The sequence below is a fragment of the Sorghum bicolor genome, chromosome 10 (assembly GCF_000003195.3).
Source record: "Sorghum bicolor cultivar BTx623 chromosome 10, Sorghum_bicolor_NCBIv3, whole genome shotgun sequence".
Taxonomy (NCBI): domain Eukaryota; kingdom Viridiplantae; phylum Streptophyta; class Magnoliopsida; order Poales; family Poaceae; genus Sorghum; species Sorghum bicolor.
The window spans coordinates 60,886,287-60,904,427 of NC_012879.2; the positions used below are offsets into that span (position 1 = coordinate 60,886,287).

Sequence of the window (18,141 nt, forward strand, 5' to 3'; positions counted from 1 at the left end):
TATTTTGCCTCCATTTTCCTGGTTGTCCTCATCCCAGATAGTAATCATTCTCACTTGTCAGCATGGCTCAACCCCAGCTAGACCAACATCAGCTCAGATATGACGCCTGCCATGCACGATTGAATATCAGATCAGATACTGGCCATTGCACTACTAGCAAATCTCAGATGCCTCCGATCCACAAGACCATACAAAGCAAACCTCAGCATGCACAGAGCCACAGATTTACATACTACTACTAGTACTAGGTGCAACACAACACACAATACGGCTTGACATATACTCCTACTAGCTAGGCAGGCTACTGCATCATGCTCCCAGCCGCCCTCTACTCTCTGAACCTGATTGTTCCAGGACTACCGGCGCCGGCGTCCGCCGTAACCTTCAATCAGCATCCCGTAACTACTCCTTGTTCCGGGTCCCTCGGTCTTTCTTGTGGCCTCCGAGGATACGGGAGATCTGCAGACCTCTGCTGAAGGCCTGGTTGAACAGCATCCTGGTCTGGAATTCGGACACGAACGGGAACCAGGCAAGGAAGGCAATGGGCGTGAACAGGAGAAGTCCCATCAAGATCTCGTAGCCCCGGGCAAGAGCCTTGATTGACCCCCACAGCCCAATCTTTTGAATCACAGGCCTGATCGCTTGGGCAATCTGCAACACAAGGTGACCAAGAATAGTAAGTAAATAAGGAATCAAAAGGGACGCGGGAAAGATTATTATAAAACACATGTTCAACAACTAACCAGGAGCAAACCCCATCCAGTGGGCATGAAAGCAAGGATGCAAACAAAGATGTCCAGAACCGTCATGCCAGGGATTGCTATTAAGATTACCACGATGGCTGTAAAAGTTATAAATATGAGACCCTTGATCAACCGGAACACGAGCTGGAACTCTGCACTGAACCTCCTCCTGCCCACTGATACGGTCTGCAAAAGAAAATACAACTAATTGAGTGATCCAGCTACAGAGAGCGGTTAAACCATTGGTGCCTCTTAACAGAACCAAAAATCTTATTACAAATATAGCACTTCTAGAGCTTTGCAACCTAATTATATATTGTGTGGATTGATTTTTATTTTATTTTATTTTATTTTGCTAAATTATATCAGTCAGAAGGGAATCTTTTTTTTACTAGACTAGGCACTACCACAACCAAACCATTGATGAATACTATTCCCTAGGAACCATGAACACAAGAGATGATTGTAGAAAAATTTACCTTCATAACCAGTAAAATGACAAAAATTACAACCCATGAGAAGCAATAAACCTGGAAAGAAGCACTAGTTAGAAAAACTGCACCATCATAAAGCAGATGACACCAACCCAATGCGAAATAAGACAAGTAAATTACCAGCACACTCTGGTTATCCTTGGTTATCTTCTTCGTTATGTTCAGATGATACACAAGTCCATATTGGTAAATAAAGAAACGCAATGCAAGCAGTATTTCGACAATAGTACCACGCTTCCCAGAGTACCGAAGGGGCTCTTGCTCTTTTTCCCACCATGACTCCCAGCTTTTCTCTGGTGCTACACCAATACCTCCACGATTGCTGATCCACTTGTGCCAATCAGTCCAGTCATCCACAATCTTTTGCCACTCAAATCCAGAAGGATTGAACAGGAAGGGTGCAAAGAGCCAAGTGCCCACCATGAACCACATGGATACGGTGATGAAGATGTAAGTTATAGCCCCTCTATATGACTGACCAAATATTTCATACACAACCAGTAGAATCATCAGCTCGATGCCCTTCACAAAATGGCTACGGGAATAAAGTCGATAGTTGTCAGCAAATTTGGCATGGAACACCACAAACCCACGTCCAGTGGCTCTGTATTCAGCTCCTCCATGGAGTAACGTCCTTCCGTAGTAGTGAGTTTTTGTTCCCAATGAGAATGTGAAGAAAACAGAGGCCAACTGAAGTTGCATCAGTATAAAGTCACTCAATGCAGTTCTGAATCCTCTCTCCAAACCGATTTCCATCATCATGGGTAGCGCCATCAAAAACCCAAGTTGCACAAAAGACTCTGATGCAAGCGCAACCTGGAGGGGTGCATTGCGCACAAACCTCCTTCCAGTAGCCAGTGCTTCATCAAGTCCACTAAGTACAAGATATAGCCGCCCGTAGAGGAAAACATATACAGTCCATACTGTAATCTAAGTCCATACAGAAATAACAGAAACGTTAAGGGTTAAACAACAAACAAGTCCAAACAAAAATGGAAGAAAGGTTAAATGCTAACCAATGAATGAACAAGAACAGCTAACAATTCAGATCAGAAAAATACCATTGTACTGAAGTAGAAACCAATTGTTGTGTAGTAACAAGACAGCATCCTGAAGAAATCAAAGCGATGACCTAGCCGGTAGATGTCACGGCTCAGCGTCTGTTCGCCATTTCCATTTGCTATCTTTGCCTCAAACAGAGATATTTGATTGAGACCCACATCCCTTCCCTTGCCAACTTGCATGTATTCATGGTGAGTAACATTGCCTTCACGCAATGTGGAATTGAATCCTGCACCAATAGAAGCCACAATATTATCATAACAGTTCCACATTTACAAATGTTTAGCAGCAACAGCAAAAGAAAAGTACCTGCAAATATGTCCTCACTAAGATTGATAATTTTGGATGCTTTACTCACACCACCCCTCGTAACGTGGAAAAGGCGATCAAAAACATCAGGATGACCATAATGAAACCGAACCCTGAATAAAGAAGGTTCAGGGAAAAAAATGTCAAAGACAGCATCTTAGAGTAGTAACATTCCAAAGAACAAAACAAATGAGAGGACAATTCACACAATCCAAAGATTGACAAAAGTAGAACCAATAGACAATGCATCGCCACACCATGAATGTAAAATGAAATATGAACCAAGATGGATACCTCAACGGATTGGCAAGCACTCGTTGTCCAATTGTCACAAAACTAGTTTCCTGATTTGACATGAACCATGCAAGGGATGACACACTGCAGAAATTTTGCAACATTTAATCATGATAGGAAAACGAAAACTACAGAAAAATCAGAGGTCAGATGGTCTTAGTTTAATTTTAACCTTAAATATATGAAACATGGCATATTACCTGCCCGTAAATATGTGTTCTCTGACTCCAAGTATTGATGGATATCTCACTCCATCATGTTTCTTCTGAAACTCTTGCAGCAGATTTCTCATTTTCAAAGCCTCCTCCATATAGTGCTCCTGCCAATACAACTCAACAAGTCAACATAACCAAAGGCACGAAATAGACAACAATTCCTAAATCCTACCAGTCCACGGAGCTGTACCTGATTCATATCTATAGTTTGGAGACATTCGCCGCGGGTGAATATTATTGCATGGTTCTGATTTTCTGGCTTTCCTTCACCTAAAATGGCATTACCTGGTAGTTTTATCTTGTAGATGACCTACACAGAGAAGATATGTGGCGAATAAATCCAACAGAATTTGCACAACTGAGGTTGTGGCTGTGGATACTATAAATTGGATGAGTCATCAGAAAGATTTTGAACTATTCCAAATTAAACACAGAATGATCCAAACACAAACACAATAAAAAAAACAAGAATTTAAGTTCAAAGGATTTATGTAACCAGGCACACTTCTAGCAATGGACAACCTAGATAAAGAAAATGAAACCATGACTTTCTTCAGCTGCTAATCTACAGAAGGTGTTAGGAACTTAAAAATAAATATGTCACATCCAAGATAATCTCCTTGACATGCCACCTATTTAATCTTCATCAGCATTCTTTCTTCATCATTTCCAGTGCATCACATTGCAGTTTCAGTAAAGTAAGCATCAACCATGATACAGCAGAATAATGTCACACAAGTATTAAATTAACAGTGTAGTTTTTCAATACCTGATCAAGGCTCTGACCAGGCTCATTAGGTTTTGTAACAGAAGCCTTGACTAACACGGAGTAGTAAACCTTTTCAATCTTCTTGTTTCTATCTTGGCTGGGCGCTTCAACTTCATCAATATAGGCAACCCGAAGTGATGGATACCTGCCAAAAAATTGTCACTTCTGTTATTCCAATACATAACACATCACTTATGGACAGCAAATAAACTAAACCATTGACAGTAGTAAGTAGTAATGTGTCCTTAACAATTTGCATCATCCTGTTACATTACTAAAACCTACAGTTATTGGATGAATGACAATCATTAAAACAAGTTCATGTTAGCTTAATCCCAGTCAAACTTCTCTAACTTTGACCAAGTTTTTAGAAAAATATTTTAAAATCTAAAAGTTCAAATAAATGCATTATCAAAAGAATTTAATGAACCTAATTTGATATCATAGATGTTGATGCATTTTTCTATAAATTCGGTTAAAGTTAGAAAATCTTGACTTAGGAAAAGGGTAAAATGAACTATAAATTGGAACAGAGGGAGTACAAAAATAAAGAGTGAACTTGGCAAACACATTGCTAAAAGTAGGGTAGATAAGCAAATATTGAAATTAACTGTTGACCCATCGGCCATCGCTAACTACTAACAGTTCCAAATCTAGACTGTTCTAACCCAATAAGCTTACTAATAGGTTGCAAGCAAAAGCAACCAGCTTGTGTTCTTTTCAGATTTGAGTATATACTTCGAAAAATGGAGAATATTTGCAATTTACTCCTATATAACAGGACTAATTCAGAAGTTCTCAAAGAAACTCACTCCGTCATTAGTCTCAAAATATCATGTGCACAAGGCTCATTAGAACGCTTCTGAATTCCATATTGTTGGCATGAGACAACATATGTAAACTTCATGTCAGCTATAGCCTTGCATTGAGTCATTAATTGTGAGTCCTCAGGCATTACTTCTGTTGCTCTGTAGCCTTCCATAAGATCTAATGAGACAAAAACAGAAGTTACCACATATGTCACTAAATCCACATTCAGAACAACAGTTCAAAACCACAGCATAGACAGCTATTAGAAATACCATCATCTTTGGCCATATCAAGAAAAGCCTGAAGCTCCAAAGCTTTTCGATAGTACATCATCCCTCTTACTGCATACACAAGAGCAACAATGACAAAAATAGACACCATACATACTTTAAGATGTTCCTTGAGAGAAGATATGCAGGAGATAGACTATACCAGTTCTTGTTAATGTCTGCCCCCTATATGATGCCCAAAGACGAAGCTTCTCTTCCAGTTCTTCATCTTCACGGAGTTCCTCTTCATTCTTGCAGCCCACCCTTTCGAGGAAATTTTTCCATTCATCTTCAGTGAGGTTAGTACACAAAAAGTCAGTTTCAGTGGACAGAGGGCAAACCCAAAAAATTTGCATGAATATCAGTTCAAGTAAATGGTAAGAAAGTGAGAAAATAACCTGGGTAAATTTTTTGTAAGTAGAAAAGAATGGAAACTCCATCCTCATTTGGCTCTTCCAGATTTTGTAATGAGAACAGAACATCTTCCTTGTAATAAGGAGTCAAGATACTACAATATAGAAATAGTTGAAGTAATGAAATAAGAAACTCAAGCAAAAGACCAAATCAAACATGCATCTTGCAAAAGTAGCTTGCCAACAAGTTTTGTGGAAAAGCATGCAAAAACAAACTTATGCAAAAGACAAGAATACACATGTTGCTCAAACAAAATGAATAGTTGGTTATACACATGTTGCTCAAACAAAATGAATAGCCAAGCACACTGCAGTTCAAACAAATAAACAATAAAATGAAATCTTTCCAGATAAGGTAGGATCCTTTTTGATAAAAGAACTAATAAAGAGGACAGCATCAGCATTTCAAACAGATGAAACTGAAGCAAATACTCCCTGCGTTCCAAATTGTAAGCCATTTTAGTTTTGTCCTAAGTCAAACTTCTCTAACTTTCAACAAGTTCATCGACACATATTTAACATTTACAAACCAAATTTATGCATTATCATTGCATATTTCAAGTTTGATTTAACAAAACTACTTTGATGTGATAGATATCCATTCTCCTATAAACTTGCGATTTAGAACAAAATTAAAATGACCTACAATTTGGAAAGGAGTGAGTAGTAAATAACCAACTACGTTATTTACATGGGAATTGCCAACAAAATGACAGCAAATTGAGGGACAGATAATCAGCGGCAAAAACTTACGAGAAGGGCAACATGTTCCGAACTTTTGGAGCATTGGGCATATCCATAAATAGAGAATTTGCAAAGAACGATATCCGCCGCCTAGCATCAAGATTAGTAGGAACATCCATAGCAGACTCCTTCACAGTTAACAGAAGGTGAAGCCTCTTTATCTGAAAAAAGCATAAAGTTTATGTCACCGCAGCAACAGAAAGAAAATATATAAGCATCATATCAGAATCCCCATATATAAAGGATGGGGATGAAAACCAGACCTTTTCAGTCCATGCATTTGATTCCTCCACAGGGAACTTAATAGCTTTAGCAAACAACTGATCTTGCTGATCTAGCGGTGTAATCCCTTCATGTTTTCTACTATGGGCACCATGTATGGAATCCAACAGTCTGGAAGAAAAATAATAGAAAAAATTTAACACAAGCTACTGCAACATTTCAGTAGACAATCAGTTCCATAATCACTAAATACCATCACAAAAGGTAACTAGATAAATCACCAAATTGCAAGTAGAAACAAAATTGAACTCCAGATTTAGTTTTTGTTACTAACAAAACAAAAAGAAAGAACATGATAGCTATGACACAAAGAATGCAAGCAGATCTGCATAAGTGGCATGCCATGCGTGTTAATATCTGAAGAAGAATATCAAGTACTGTAACAGAAAGAAACTAAGCTACTCACGTGCTGAGCTGATCCTGTTCCTCCATTATATCCCTTGTGACCACCTCGAGCATATCTTGGAACAAAATGACTACCTGACCCAAGTCTTCTTCCTTGTTTTTTTGCTGCACTCAAGAAATAGATACAGTTAGGAGGTATCCACCATGAACATGACCTAAAACAACGATGACAGGATTTATACCAGTAACTCAAGTAATTCAACAAACTTCTTGCTCAGTGCAGGAAGGTTCCTCATGTTGAGATCCTTTATCAGAGTTCCATCTTCTATATGCTCATCAACAACTGTAAAAATCTTTGCTAGGACACTGAAACAGGCATCACATGGTTATTCAGAAGGAAAATCCAAGTGGCTTAACGGAACTTCAGTCAAACAGATGTTACACGCCAAGGATTAAATATACAAAATGACCTTTTTTCCCCTAGAAAGCCCCCACCCTCCTTCCATCCCTTGCAATAATCTCACCCTTCAATTCAGATCAATCAACTATTTCCAGTTTCAGCATCTTGAAACTATTACCCATTCAAAATGGACCTATATCATATGAGAATAAGGTAGGTGGAAGCTTCAAGGAACCACCTCACTAATGTGGAGGGTGACTTTAATAGTGTAACTCCACAAATACACTAAAAGCTGCTTGCATGACAATTGAACACTCAAGGCCAGAGTTTCAGTTTATCATATCTTCATCCTTCCACACTAGAATGCATCACTTATGTTTTGAGCCCTTGATTTGGGATGGAGTGTTCAGAGCAGAATTGGTACTATTTTAGGTTTAGTGCCATATTGCTTCCAGTCCGAAGACAAAGAACCACCATGTAATCTACAAAATCAAACCCTGGCCTAACAAGTACCACGGGGCCATATTTCCCTAATAAATAATAATCTTGGTAAGAGAATACATACTCCTTCTCCCGCTGACCAAACACTAAGGTATTGATGATGTTCTTGAATGAAGCATAGCATTCTCTGATAGCGAAGGAAAAGTATGGATCTGATTTTATCCTCTTCGTCAGATCACGGTCTTTACCACCACTGTCTGCTGCCATATCCAGTGCTATTGGGATCTACAATCCAGCAGATAAACAATAAACTGCTGAATCCACAAATATAGTAAGTAGAGAAATTACAGAAAAAACAAGATGAGCAACCTTGCTAGCAAGTAGGAAAGGCGGCCATTGGAATATATCAAGTTCACGGTCTTTACAGTATGGAACCAGTAGCAGATCCATCTCCCTATTGTCAATGAGGTCTTCTTCACGGAAGCTTGTAATAATAACGTTCCACATTTGAGCAAACCTTGCAGCTCTTTTCTCTCTCTCTCTTTCGTCACCAGGAACCTAAAAACCAAAATTGTGTCAGATCAAATAGATATTATATATATATATATATACTCTATTGAACTGCCAATGATCTACTCATAATGCCCAGTCTTACAATAGAAACAAATACCTTGGGTCTACTCAAAAAAGCAGCACGGAGACCTTTACTCTTATTTGCATCAGAAGGAATCAAGCGTTCATTGAAGGCCTCAGGCAAAGATTCAAAGCGAGATCTCAACATTCCTAATGTCCGTATCTGATATTATGGAACCACAGAAGGAGTCTAATGTGAGTCCCATCGATCATGATAAATTATGCTCCACAATACTAGAGAAATATATAATGAAGTAAAGAGGCATCATAAAACAAGCAGAATTGGGTAAAGAAAATGGAATAAAAAAATAACAACATTTTTATTGATGCTACTAATATGGAAAAAAACTAGAAATGATTTCTTAAAAATAGGAAGGGGGGAACACAATCCTAGAACTAATTTTCTGATTGCTACTAGCCTACTAGACACAATTCAGTTTATTGGACAATGAAACTGTTCCAAGGCCAAAGAAAGGTGCATTAAAAATACGCAAGATACTAAAAAATTTTACCAACCTCACCAAGACGACGATAAGCCCCGTAGATGCCACCAATCAGAGTAGAGAACAGTGCATACCAAATTTGGGTGTCCATGAAATATACCTGTATTTTAACTAATTAAACTCAAACTAATAGAAGACTTCCTTCTTATGAGCAACAAGACATGTCAAGACATACCAGGATTATTGGAGCCCAGAGTGATATAACAACACCAATATTGTTAGTTCCTGCAAATTAAACCTAAATAAGAAGCCAAAAAAAGTTATCAAAAAATGTAAAATAGGGATTTCACGACAAATACCATGAGGGAAAAACTCGTGCCACTGGAATGTCCTGATAGGTTCTCTCATTATATCTTTGGTTGGCTGTACCAGAGGTTTGATCTGCAACAGGACAGCTAGACAAGATAAATAACCAACAGCCATGGAGAGTTTAGAAGGCCTAGTTATCTTTGAATCTCAAACGAATGGACAATAGATCTCCAATCATTCTGCATGGCAAATTGGCAATCGCTTTCCACATGTACAAACTATGTGTTCATTCTTATTTATGTGTCTAACATTCAATACAGCTGATCGAGGAATAGCTTCTGGTGGACGACGTAACTTGTGACTGAAGAAATCCAAACATGAATTAGGTAACCCAAATTTCAGGCGAAACCATAAGCCTTCATGGAGTTGTGCAGTCAAATCATATTTTGCCAACAAACTACCATGCACAAGCAACATGACATGGGACTTACTGTTTCTATATCATCTGTTTTCCAACTATCAAAACCACAAAAATTACACCTAGGACAGTCAAGGTCAATACTCAAACCGTGAGAGTTATCGATTTATTTTTGTTCTTTGATAATGAGTCTACAGGTAAAGAGCAAAAATTTCATGTTCAAGGATACCAAAATGTGGCATCCATCAACAGTGGTAGAATGAACATGATACAAGAAATGAATGTTACCTCAATATAGAAGCTTACTATCAACTTCATTGCTAAAAGAATAATCCAGAACATGGTATACCTGTCAGGACAAAAATGTTCAGTAATTGAAAAAGATGTAACATGAGACAAGAAAATGTGAAGATGGGTTAACAATTTAACATACTTGAAGAGGGAGAATGCACCTTCATGCATCCCTCTGCCAACAAATAACCGAGGCTGCAGACAAACATAGAATCTTTTTTTTTAAAAAAAAGGAAGGCATCGAGAATCTTGACTATCTAATTAACAGAAGAAAACAAGAGATGGAATACTACCTGAGACCACCACATCATGATCGTTATGACCTTAACATTTGAACTCTCTAGGAATCTTCTCATAAATGGGAAAAGAAATAGCATAGAAGCAAGTATGTTTGGTGCCATATATATCACTATGGCCAATATATACAAAGATGGCTGATTCTGACCATCACCAAGCCAGCTTTTTATTGTTCTTGCGAGACCAGTAGGATTCTCCCAAGTGTACGCGTAAGTCACAGGTAAAATCACAACCCATGCAGCAGCAGATATTAACTTCAAGACATATCGTAGCTTGACTGCAAATGACATGCTTCTTCTTGCTTTCCAGCCAAATACGAGGTCTAGGATTGCTGTCACACACATAATAGATTCATTAGCATTAATTAAATCCTTCCTCAACATAAGACACATATATGCAAATCATTGAGTTGCATGCACCAACCAGTTCAACCCAAAAACTTAAGCTGATGGGGAGAGGTGCGCAATTCACTTATATTCCAACACAAATGGAAGAAAATGATAATTATTTCCAAAGAAAATGATGATATTACACATACAGCCCCAATTTCAAATAAAAAATAGCCCCAGACGAAGTTATTTTTTAAGGTGCATGCCTTCATGCCAGTCATCTAGCCAATATTTCTCTGTGGGTAAAAGCAAAAGATAGGCAAAAAACTGAGTAGGGTTCAGGGGATTTCAATGAGCAGGAAAACTTAATAAGGTACATGATGCTTGCACAACTCACAAAGACCACTATAAAAGTAAAAACTGTAACAAGATTAGCATGTAGAGCTTACAAGTAGCAACTACTGAGATCCCAACTAAATAATTGGGGAGTGATATGGAAAATATGTAAACAGGGAGATGGTGGGAATGATGGGAGTGTCCAATACCTTGACCCAACTTCAAAATTGCAGCAGTAATAAATATGCTCAAAACCTTCTTAAATACTCCAGCATCAAAGATATCACTTGGTGTTCCACCATTCCAAGCAATAATTATCATGGCCTATACAAAAATCATAAACCATCACAATATGTTGAATTAAGGGCATGATAATGTCTAACAGAGGTATTTAATGAACTGTAACAGATAAAAAGTGCACAAAAAAGAGCAACTAACCTGCAAGGACAATATTAAGAAGATCCACATCCTGTCGAAACTACGGAATATGTGCCAAAATGAACGTATCTCCACAAAATTAACTTTTCCCATCCAATGGACATTGCCTGCAGACCTGTTCTCCTGGACGACAAGAAAAATGGGTTTCAATACGACTGATAGTCCAGGGAGTCTTTATTTTGCTTGTTTTAAGTTGAAGGAAAAACTAAGCATCACATCAGATCATGGATCTGTATTTCAAGCTACGAAGTATAAAAGACAAGGCAAGATGAACGTAAAACGAACAGATCAAACCTATCTGCAGTAATAGTATAGTATAGATCAAATGAACAAATTGCCAGAATTAGAGCATCCACCAGAAAAGAAAAGGAACATCAGAATATTTTAAGTTCAATGTGTATATACTTAAGCAATTGTAATATTATCTATCACGAGAAAACATTAACGCATTTAAGTTACATAATGTCAGAAAAGAAGTATGAAGATATCAATATTATTGAGAGAACCTACTCCATTCAAAAGATTCGGATAAGCGTCTTTCGGAGTTTTGAAAAAGTCAGCATCAGCTCTCATAGGCCATCCTAGACGGAAACAATCAACTGACCTGACAAGCCATACAGTAATGATTTGGGTTTCATTAAAATCTAGAGCACAAGATTGTCAACAGCAATGCAATCAACTCATCACTTACCAAAAGTACTCATTCAGATCATCATAGTTTCTCCAATGTGAGTGCTTTGATTTCATGGTCTTGCTCCTTTCAGCTTCCTGTTAAGTCCCCACAAACTGTGAGCAAATTGAAATGAAAGTAAGACAACATTCAGGTATTTAAAATAACACGTGTTATACCTTCTCTATAACTTTGTATATTGGAGTCACGACTTTCATCAAAAAGGCTTCTTCATCACCACCATATGCTGGTTTAACATTTTCACCGGTCATTGGGCTCACATTTCCAGCCAGCATACCGTAGAGTTCAAAAGCCATCTACGACAAGAAAAATAGCCTCACATAAATTAAAATTTGCAAGCCATATATTGATATATTTTTTGCCATGAATTTCAGGGTATAATCTTCACTACCGCAAGCATACCAAAGTTAATTTGGAAAAGAATGCAAGTCAATCTTACATGATGGTAGATGTAACAAATACACTCTGGCATGAATCTCAAGTTAGCCGCCTCACCCCAAATCAGCAAGTAGAGGCCCATATAAAGAAGCTTACGCTGCTGCACTTCCTGCTGGATGGTTGGTAACCTAGAGATCAATTCAGCAAAACGTTTAGAGAAGCAGTAACTTAACAAAGAGATGTACTATATGTCCTTTCAAGTGTAGTAGCTCTATGGCTAAAATGTCATGATTGGCAACCATCTAAACGAAACAGAGTGTAAGCACAGCTCTAGGAAATCAGTTCAAGTGATTCATACACATTTCATAATGGATCCTCTGTACCTACCATAAACTGCTTTTGCGGCCGAGGTACTTGCACCACTTCTTATAATTCTTAAATAGCTTCTTCATTACATCATCCAGAGCTTTGTCGTCCAACTAAAAAATGTAGCACCATCATACCATCAATATGCAAATTGGGGCAGGTCCAAAAAAGAAAGGTCATCTGGTTCCTCTAGAAGATCTAGACAGACAGAGAGAGAGAGAGAGGAAATTTGTACCTTTGGTTGTAGGTCAGCCTTGGGTATTTTCCTTATATGAACATTTGCAAGCAACAGTATCAAATGTTCCCTTTGGTTGGACACGTTGTCTTTCTGAAAAGGGACTTAAGTTAGATGAACGTATATTTTAACTTCTAGCTGTACCTTTAAGGGCAAAGCACACTTCAACACAGAGAAAGAGAATGCCAGGAACAAATAAGTTTCAGTGTTACACACAATTACCTGAAACCCAAACATAGCCTGAAGCCAATCAAGAAGGTCTTTACCAGTATTCTTCTCATCAGGCTTCTTGTCTTGGTCCTTTGGCCATGGCAGGCCTCTAGTATTGCGCAGAGCATAAACAGCAGCTTGAATCTACATAGTTATGAGGAACAAGACATTATTGATGGTAAGAGGCGTAATTTGGCTCCTAAGATGGCCAACGTTAACAAGAAAGGTGATAGACGAGAACCTCTGGATATAGCATAATGGCTTGACCAGTACTTTCAGGATCAAGCGGAAGAATGTTACAAGGTAAAAACAACTTTTTCTTTTCTTCGACCTTATTGTGTGTATCCAAAATCTGTGCAGCAATAACACACAAGGAGAATTCACAGTTATAGTGAATCAAAGAGATGCAAGACATGGTGTACGGGTGTCAAGAAAGAAAACAGAAACCAGCATAGCAACAGAGACGAATGACATACCGCTTGATCGACTTCAACAGACTGCGAAACATTAACGGCCCTCAAGACCTCAAACAAGACAGCAGCTGTTTGGTATGCCTTAGTGAGCAGTGCACTGGGGAAACAGAAAGGCAGAGCGTGAAGGGAGGAGCAACTGAGGGAGTGGCACAAAAAAAAAAAAGCACGAGGAAGAGAATTGCTCACCGGTCAGCCTTATCAGCAGCATTTTGCAGTGCCTGAATATACTTCTTGTAGTATTCACGGTAGAAGCGCTGCATCTCCCTAGCATCGCTCTGATGCACCCTTCCCTTCAAGGTGGGATCATTTTCCTGGAGAAGCGAAAAGCCAAGAGGTGAGCCTTTTGCTTATCATCAGCCATCACAGAACCATGAGCAGGTTGTGTAGGTGGTATGTAGGGAATGAGAATATGCGTCAAGTTTTAACATTTTGTTATGATGAGTGTGAAAACAAGCAAGGAAAGCCCCTGGTAGTAAGCAGCGGGCACAGTGGCAGCTGCATTGCATTGCAGCATGTGAGTAGGTGTGCGTGGTGAAGAATAAATGGTGAATGAAGAGTAAATAAAAAAAGAGGGGAAGAGTTGTACTAGTACCGACCCTCTCAAGCCTCTGCAGAAGTGCGGTCTTGAACTGACGAACACCACGGCCACTGGAAGTCGGGTCGAGGCGGTGAGCCTTCTCGAAAGCGTAGAAGCGACCTGGAGCACGGCAAGCGAGCAAACAAGTAAATGTGATGGGATGGGATGGGATGGGATGGGATCGGATCGACGGGAAACCATTAGTAGCAGTAAGAAACAGGAGCACAAGAAAAGTAAAAACTTACAGAGGTAGGCGACGCGCGGGTTGGTGGCCTCGACCTCGTTGGCGACACGGAGGATGGGTGCGATCTCGACGAGCGAGGACGGGACGACCTCACTGTCGAAGATGGACTCGCCGAGGTTGCCGACTGTCTGGGTGCGCAGGAGACGCCTGCCGGTGGAGGAAGGGGCGGCCGGGGACGGCGAGGGGGCCGGCGAGGACGAGGACACGTCGGCCGTCCTCCGCCCCGGCGCCGCCATCCCGCTCCCGCGTCACCTCACCTCAGTCCGCAGCAGCAGCAGGTAATGCGGCCGAGCTAGCTTTGCCTTTTGGGTGGACGGCGCGTGGAGGTGGAATGGAACCCTAGATCGGATTTGGCGGCGGGCGACGGCGAGGCGGGCCAGTGAAATGGAGGGGGGATGGAGAGGGAGGGAGTGGAGTGGGATGAGCAGAGAAGAGCAGCCGCCAGTGAAATGGAGGAGGAGGAGGTAACGGACGGAAACGTTTTGCTGGGGTTTTCAAACTTTTTTTGTTTTCCTTTCCTTTTAGTCTGGGCCCGTAGTTGAGGCCTGGGGTTCCAGGGATTCTACGCTTCTGCCACTGGGGTTTTCTTGTACGGGTGGGACTTGGGAGTGGCACTGCCGTGATTAGGTACGGTATACTGGGGTATTCATTCATGGAGTTGGATGCACAGTGCAGTGCATGGGACAACGAGCCCACGTACGCTGCACGTGGGCCCAAACCAGCGCAGCAGCCTCTACTCGTCGTTTTGCGGTCATCCATCCATCACACCGTCCTCCTTTTTTTTCTCGTCTCTCACCGGGGGATTTGATTAGATTAGATTAGATTAGGGTCTTGTTTAGTTTACCTTGAAAACCAAAAAGCTTTTAAGATTCTTCGTCACATCGAATCTTGTGTCAAATGCATGAAACATTAAATATACACGAAAACAAAAACTAATTACACAGTTTAACTGTAAATCACGAGACGAATCTTTTGATACTAGTTAGTCCATGATTGGATAATATTTGTCACAAACAAACAAAAAGTGCTACAGTACCGAAAACTTTTCACTTTTCGGAACTAAACAAGGCCTAGATTAGACTGATGCCCCAGGATCTCAATTCGGTTCACTGGTCTTTTTCAAACTTTGCTTATCAAAAAATTGAAGACAGCAATGCTTCCAAGCTTTGTGGAAATGGACAGCTCTTGCTGCCATGTCAATTCTCATGTAAATTTTTCTTTTTTTTCCCATTTCTATATTCTACAAAATTGAGTAATGAACCGTGCGTTCTTTGTACTCCTCCAATGGATTTTAAGCAGCGCCGGCCAAACCGCGAGACTCTATATTTTGTGACTGACTCACCCAATCGATGGCAATCTCATGACGTGCAGGCTTACCTAGCGCCTAGGCTTCTTTCTAGCTGCACATGGCATGTTATTTGGCTCTCATATCTACCAATCTTTTGTTCATTCTTTTTTACCAACGACAAAGTAACGTATGTTCCACCCACTTTGAATTTATATGCGTTCGTGTATTACTTTCTGCGCTTCACTGCGCACTGGATTTCGGCTTATTTTTTTAGTTTGGATCATACATTTTACTACCGGTTGTTAACACTAGACGTTTGAAGATTTATACCAATAGTGCTGCTACCAATCGTTGTTCTAGACTGAAATCTTCGAAGCCTTCCAACTACTAAAATTAAATTGTCAAAGGAAATGCGGACCTCTTATTGTTGCATTTTCGCTCATCGGAAATTTAAGGCCGCAATGCTTCCAAGCATTGTGAAAATGGAGAAAGACTTGTTTGGTACTAGTACATATGTATTTTTGCATCCTTCAACTTTGTGCTCTACGTCGCTAGCTCTCAGGTGAGTCTAGATATTTTTATCTATCCAACGAAAATGAGCTATCACGTAACTAATTTTTTTCAACACATAGACTGATGCCGCGGCAATTCCACACAGAATCTAAACCATTTGATTCTTAATTTATGACCTCATCAACAACAGGGTCCGTGTGCAAATCAATATATAGCGGCCCAACCTTTGTGCGGTTTTAGAGAAACGTATGAAAGTTTAGCAGTCGGGTTCTTGCATGACTGGTTCCGATCAGAGTTTGTGTCTAGTTATCATATGGTTCTAGTACGTGCTTGAGGTACATCTCCCTTGATCCATGATGGGTGCATGCTAAGTGCACCATGGCATGTACCCCTGAGCATCTGATTATTGGCTCAAAGACTCAAGTATATAGGGTTATATGGTGTCCTTATTAGATAGCTAAGTGAAGTAGTGAGTACTAAGGGTCTGTTTGGTTGGGTGGCTAACTCCCAACCAGGCTCTAGCAAGCCAACTTCGAGTTGTTTGATTACCTGTTTGGAGTCCGAAGCCAGGCTACATGGAGCCACCAACCACCCTCTAGCCAGGCTCCAGAAAAACAGAAGGGGTGGTCGTTTTTCTGGAGCTAGGCTTGGCTAAGCACCGATTGCCGTTCTCCTCACCTCCCATCTCACACACGCTCCCCATTGATTGGCGTCTACTCCAACTCCGGCGACCTTCCTCCTCGCGAGACTTGTCCTTCCCCTTCCTCCTCGTGTGGCCAGAGCGGGAGACATGGAGAGATCTGAGCACACTGCGACTACCCCAGCAGCCGGCGCCGGCGTCGACGACTTCGCCACCACCGCCTGCCTGTTGCTGGTCCTCCTCTTCTGACGATGTCTCCCCCGGTTCTTCCAGACCCTGCTGGATCTCCGACTCCGAGGCCGCCTAATTTGGTGGCGTGGGGCTCCGCTCGATTTGGTACCGCGCGAAGGAGAGGACGAAGACGGAGCATCCCACCGTCGTCCAAGCTCATCCCTAATGCACGAAGGGGTGGATCTCGCGCCTTGGTGGGAGGAGGGGGCTCGTCGGCTTCATGTGCTGCTCGCATTTGGGAGGAAGGAGGAGAACAGACTCGCTGGCTTCCTGTGCTGCAGCTCGCGGTCGAGAAGAAGGGGGCTCGCCGGATTCATCTGCTGCTGCTTGTGTGTGGGAGGGAGGAGGGGGCTCGTCGGCTTGCTCCCTGCTGCTGCTCACCCATGAAGGGAGAGGGGTGCTCGCACCGGGAGGGAGAGGGCTGACTTCATCTGCTTCTCACCACGGTAACATCACCATAGTAGAGAAAAAGGTAGCAGTACCAACTAATCTAGCCAACCAAACAAAAACTAACTTAGCTAGGCTTAGGTAGCACATGACAACCAAGCACTACTAGAGTGGCTTGACTTGAAGAGGCTAACTCCAGTCTGGCTTATTTTTCTAGCCATGCTAATTGGACCATGTAACTAAACAAACCCTAAGTGATTCAGAGGTTGGCAGTCAGCCTTCATGATGCACGTGGGTGATCTTCTAGCATCAATTGATCCTCATAATAAAGGTCCAAATACAAGACTTTTTTTTTCGAGATCGGACTATTCACTCGTTTTTTCCAAATATAAGACTTTTCAAGTGAATAATAATCGTTGTTAATACATGCTTTTGCTTGGCTGTTAGGAGTATTCATCTAACTAGCACAGTAAGAGTCTGTTTGGATTATTCTCTCACTTTACCACACCTTATTATTATTAATGTGTGGCAAGCTTGGGAAGCAATCCAAACCAAAAAGAGCTATGTTGGTTTTGTGGCAAGCGGTAGATGCAATAAAGGGAAACAGGCCCTAACAATTCGACAAGTTATCGTTTATTGTTTCTACCATTAGTATTATTAGAGCTTTTTTTTCTATTAAATCTGATAAGGCCTTCGAGGATGGCATGGTCCATGCATCTTTGATGGTTGATTGACGATGAAAGAGGCTAGCGCTTTTGCCTTTTGCGAAAGGAGATGGACACACGACAAAAGACGACGACGGACGCCAAAGCAGCATGCAGCAT

General features: G+C 40.9%; 1 protein-coding gene across 1 annotated transcript; it reads right to left on the minus strand.

The window, feature by feature from the left end:
* LOC8066386 (callose synthase 3) lies at positions 23-14,708 on the minus strand. Its single transcript, XM_002439022.2, has 41 exons — positions 14,260-14,708; positions 14,034-14,134; positions 13,624-13,748; positions 13,441-13,534; positions 13,206-13,316; positions 12,977-13,108; positions 12,755-12,847; positions 12,541-12,632; positions 12,215-12,341; positions 11,934-12,071; positions 11,776-11,852; positions 11,595-11,688; positions 11,085-11,207; positions 10,856-10,970; positions 9,978-10,312; positions 9,827-9,879; positions 9,682-9,742; positions 9,026-9,107; positions 8,902-8,951; positions 8,740-8,826; positions 8,261-8,386; positions 7,960-8,148; positions 7,715-7,875; positions 6,992-7,115; positions 6,811-6,914; positions 6,386-6,515; positions 6,132-6,283; positions 5,364-5,473; positions 5,129-5,254; positions 4,969-5,037; positions 4,699-4,873; positions 3,887-4,031; positions 3,308-3,427; positions 3,103-3,221; positions 2,903-2,986; positions 2,609-2,721; positions 2,299-2,528; positions 1,358-2,167; positions 1,223-1,273; positions 744-929; positions 23-651 (listed from the first exon to the last, which is right to left on the minus strand). The coding sequence occupies exons 1-41, from the start codon at positions 14,492-14,494 to the stop codon at positions 403-405; spliced, it is 5,898 nt and encodes a 1,965-aa protein (XP_002439067.1). The 5' UTR covers positions 14,495-14,708; the 3' UTR covers positions 23-402.

What these genes read in the sequence shown, in the direction of transcription:
- LOC8066386 (XM_002439022.2), bottom strand. Translation starts at nt 14,494, where the DNA reads ATGGCGGCGCCGGGGCGGAGGACGGCCGACGTGTCCTCGTCCTCGCCG. An exon ending in AGGCTATGTTTGGGTTTCAG is followed by an intron (nt 12,848 to 12,976) that starts GTAATTGTGTGT and finishes GTCCCTTTTCAG; the next exon opens with AAAGACAACGTGTCCAACCA. An exon ending in CAAATGCATGGACTGAAAAG is followed by an intron (nt 6,284 to 6,385) that starts GTCTGGTTTTCA and finishes TGCTTTTTTCAG; the next exon opens with ATAAAGAGGCTTCACCTTCT.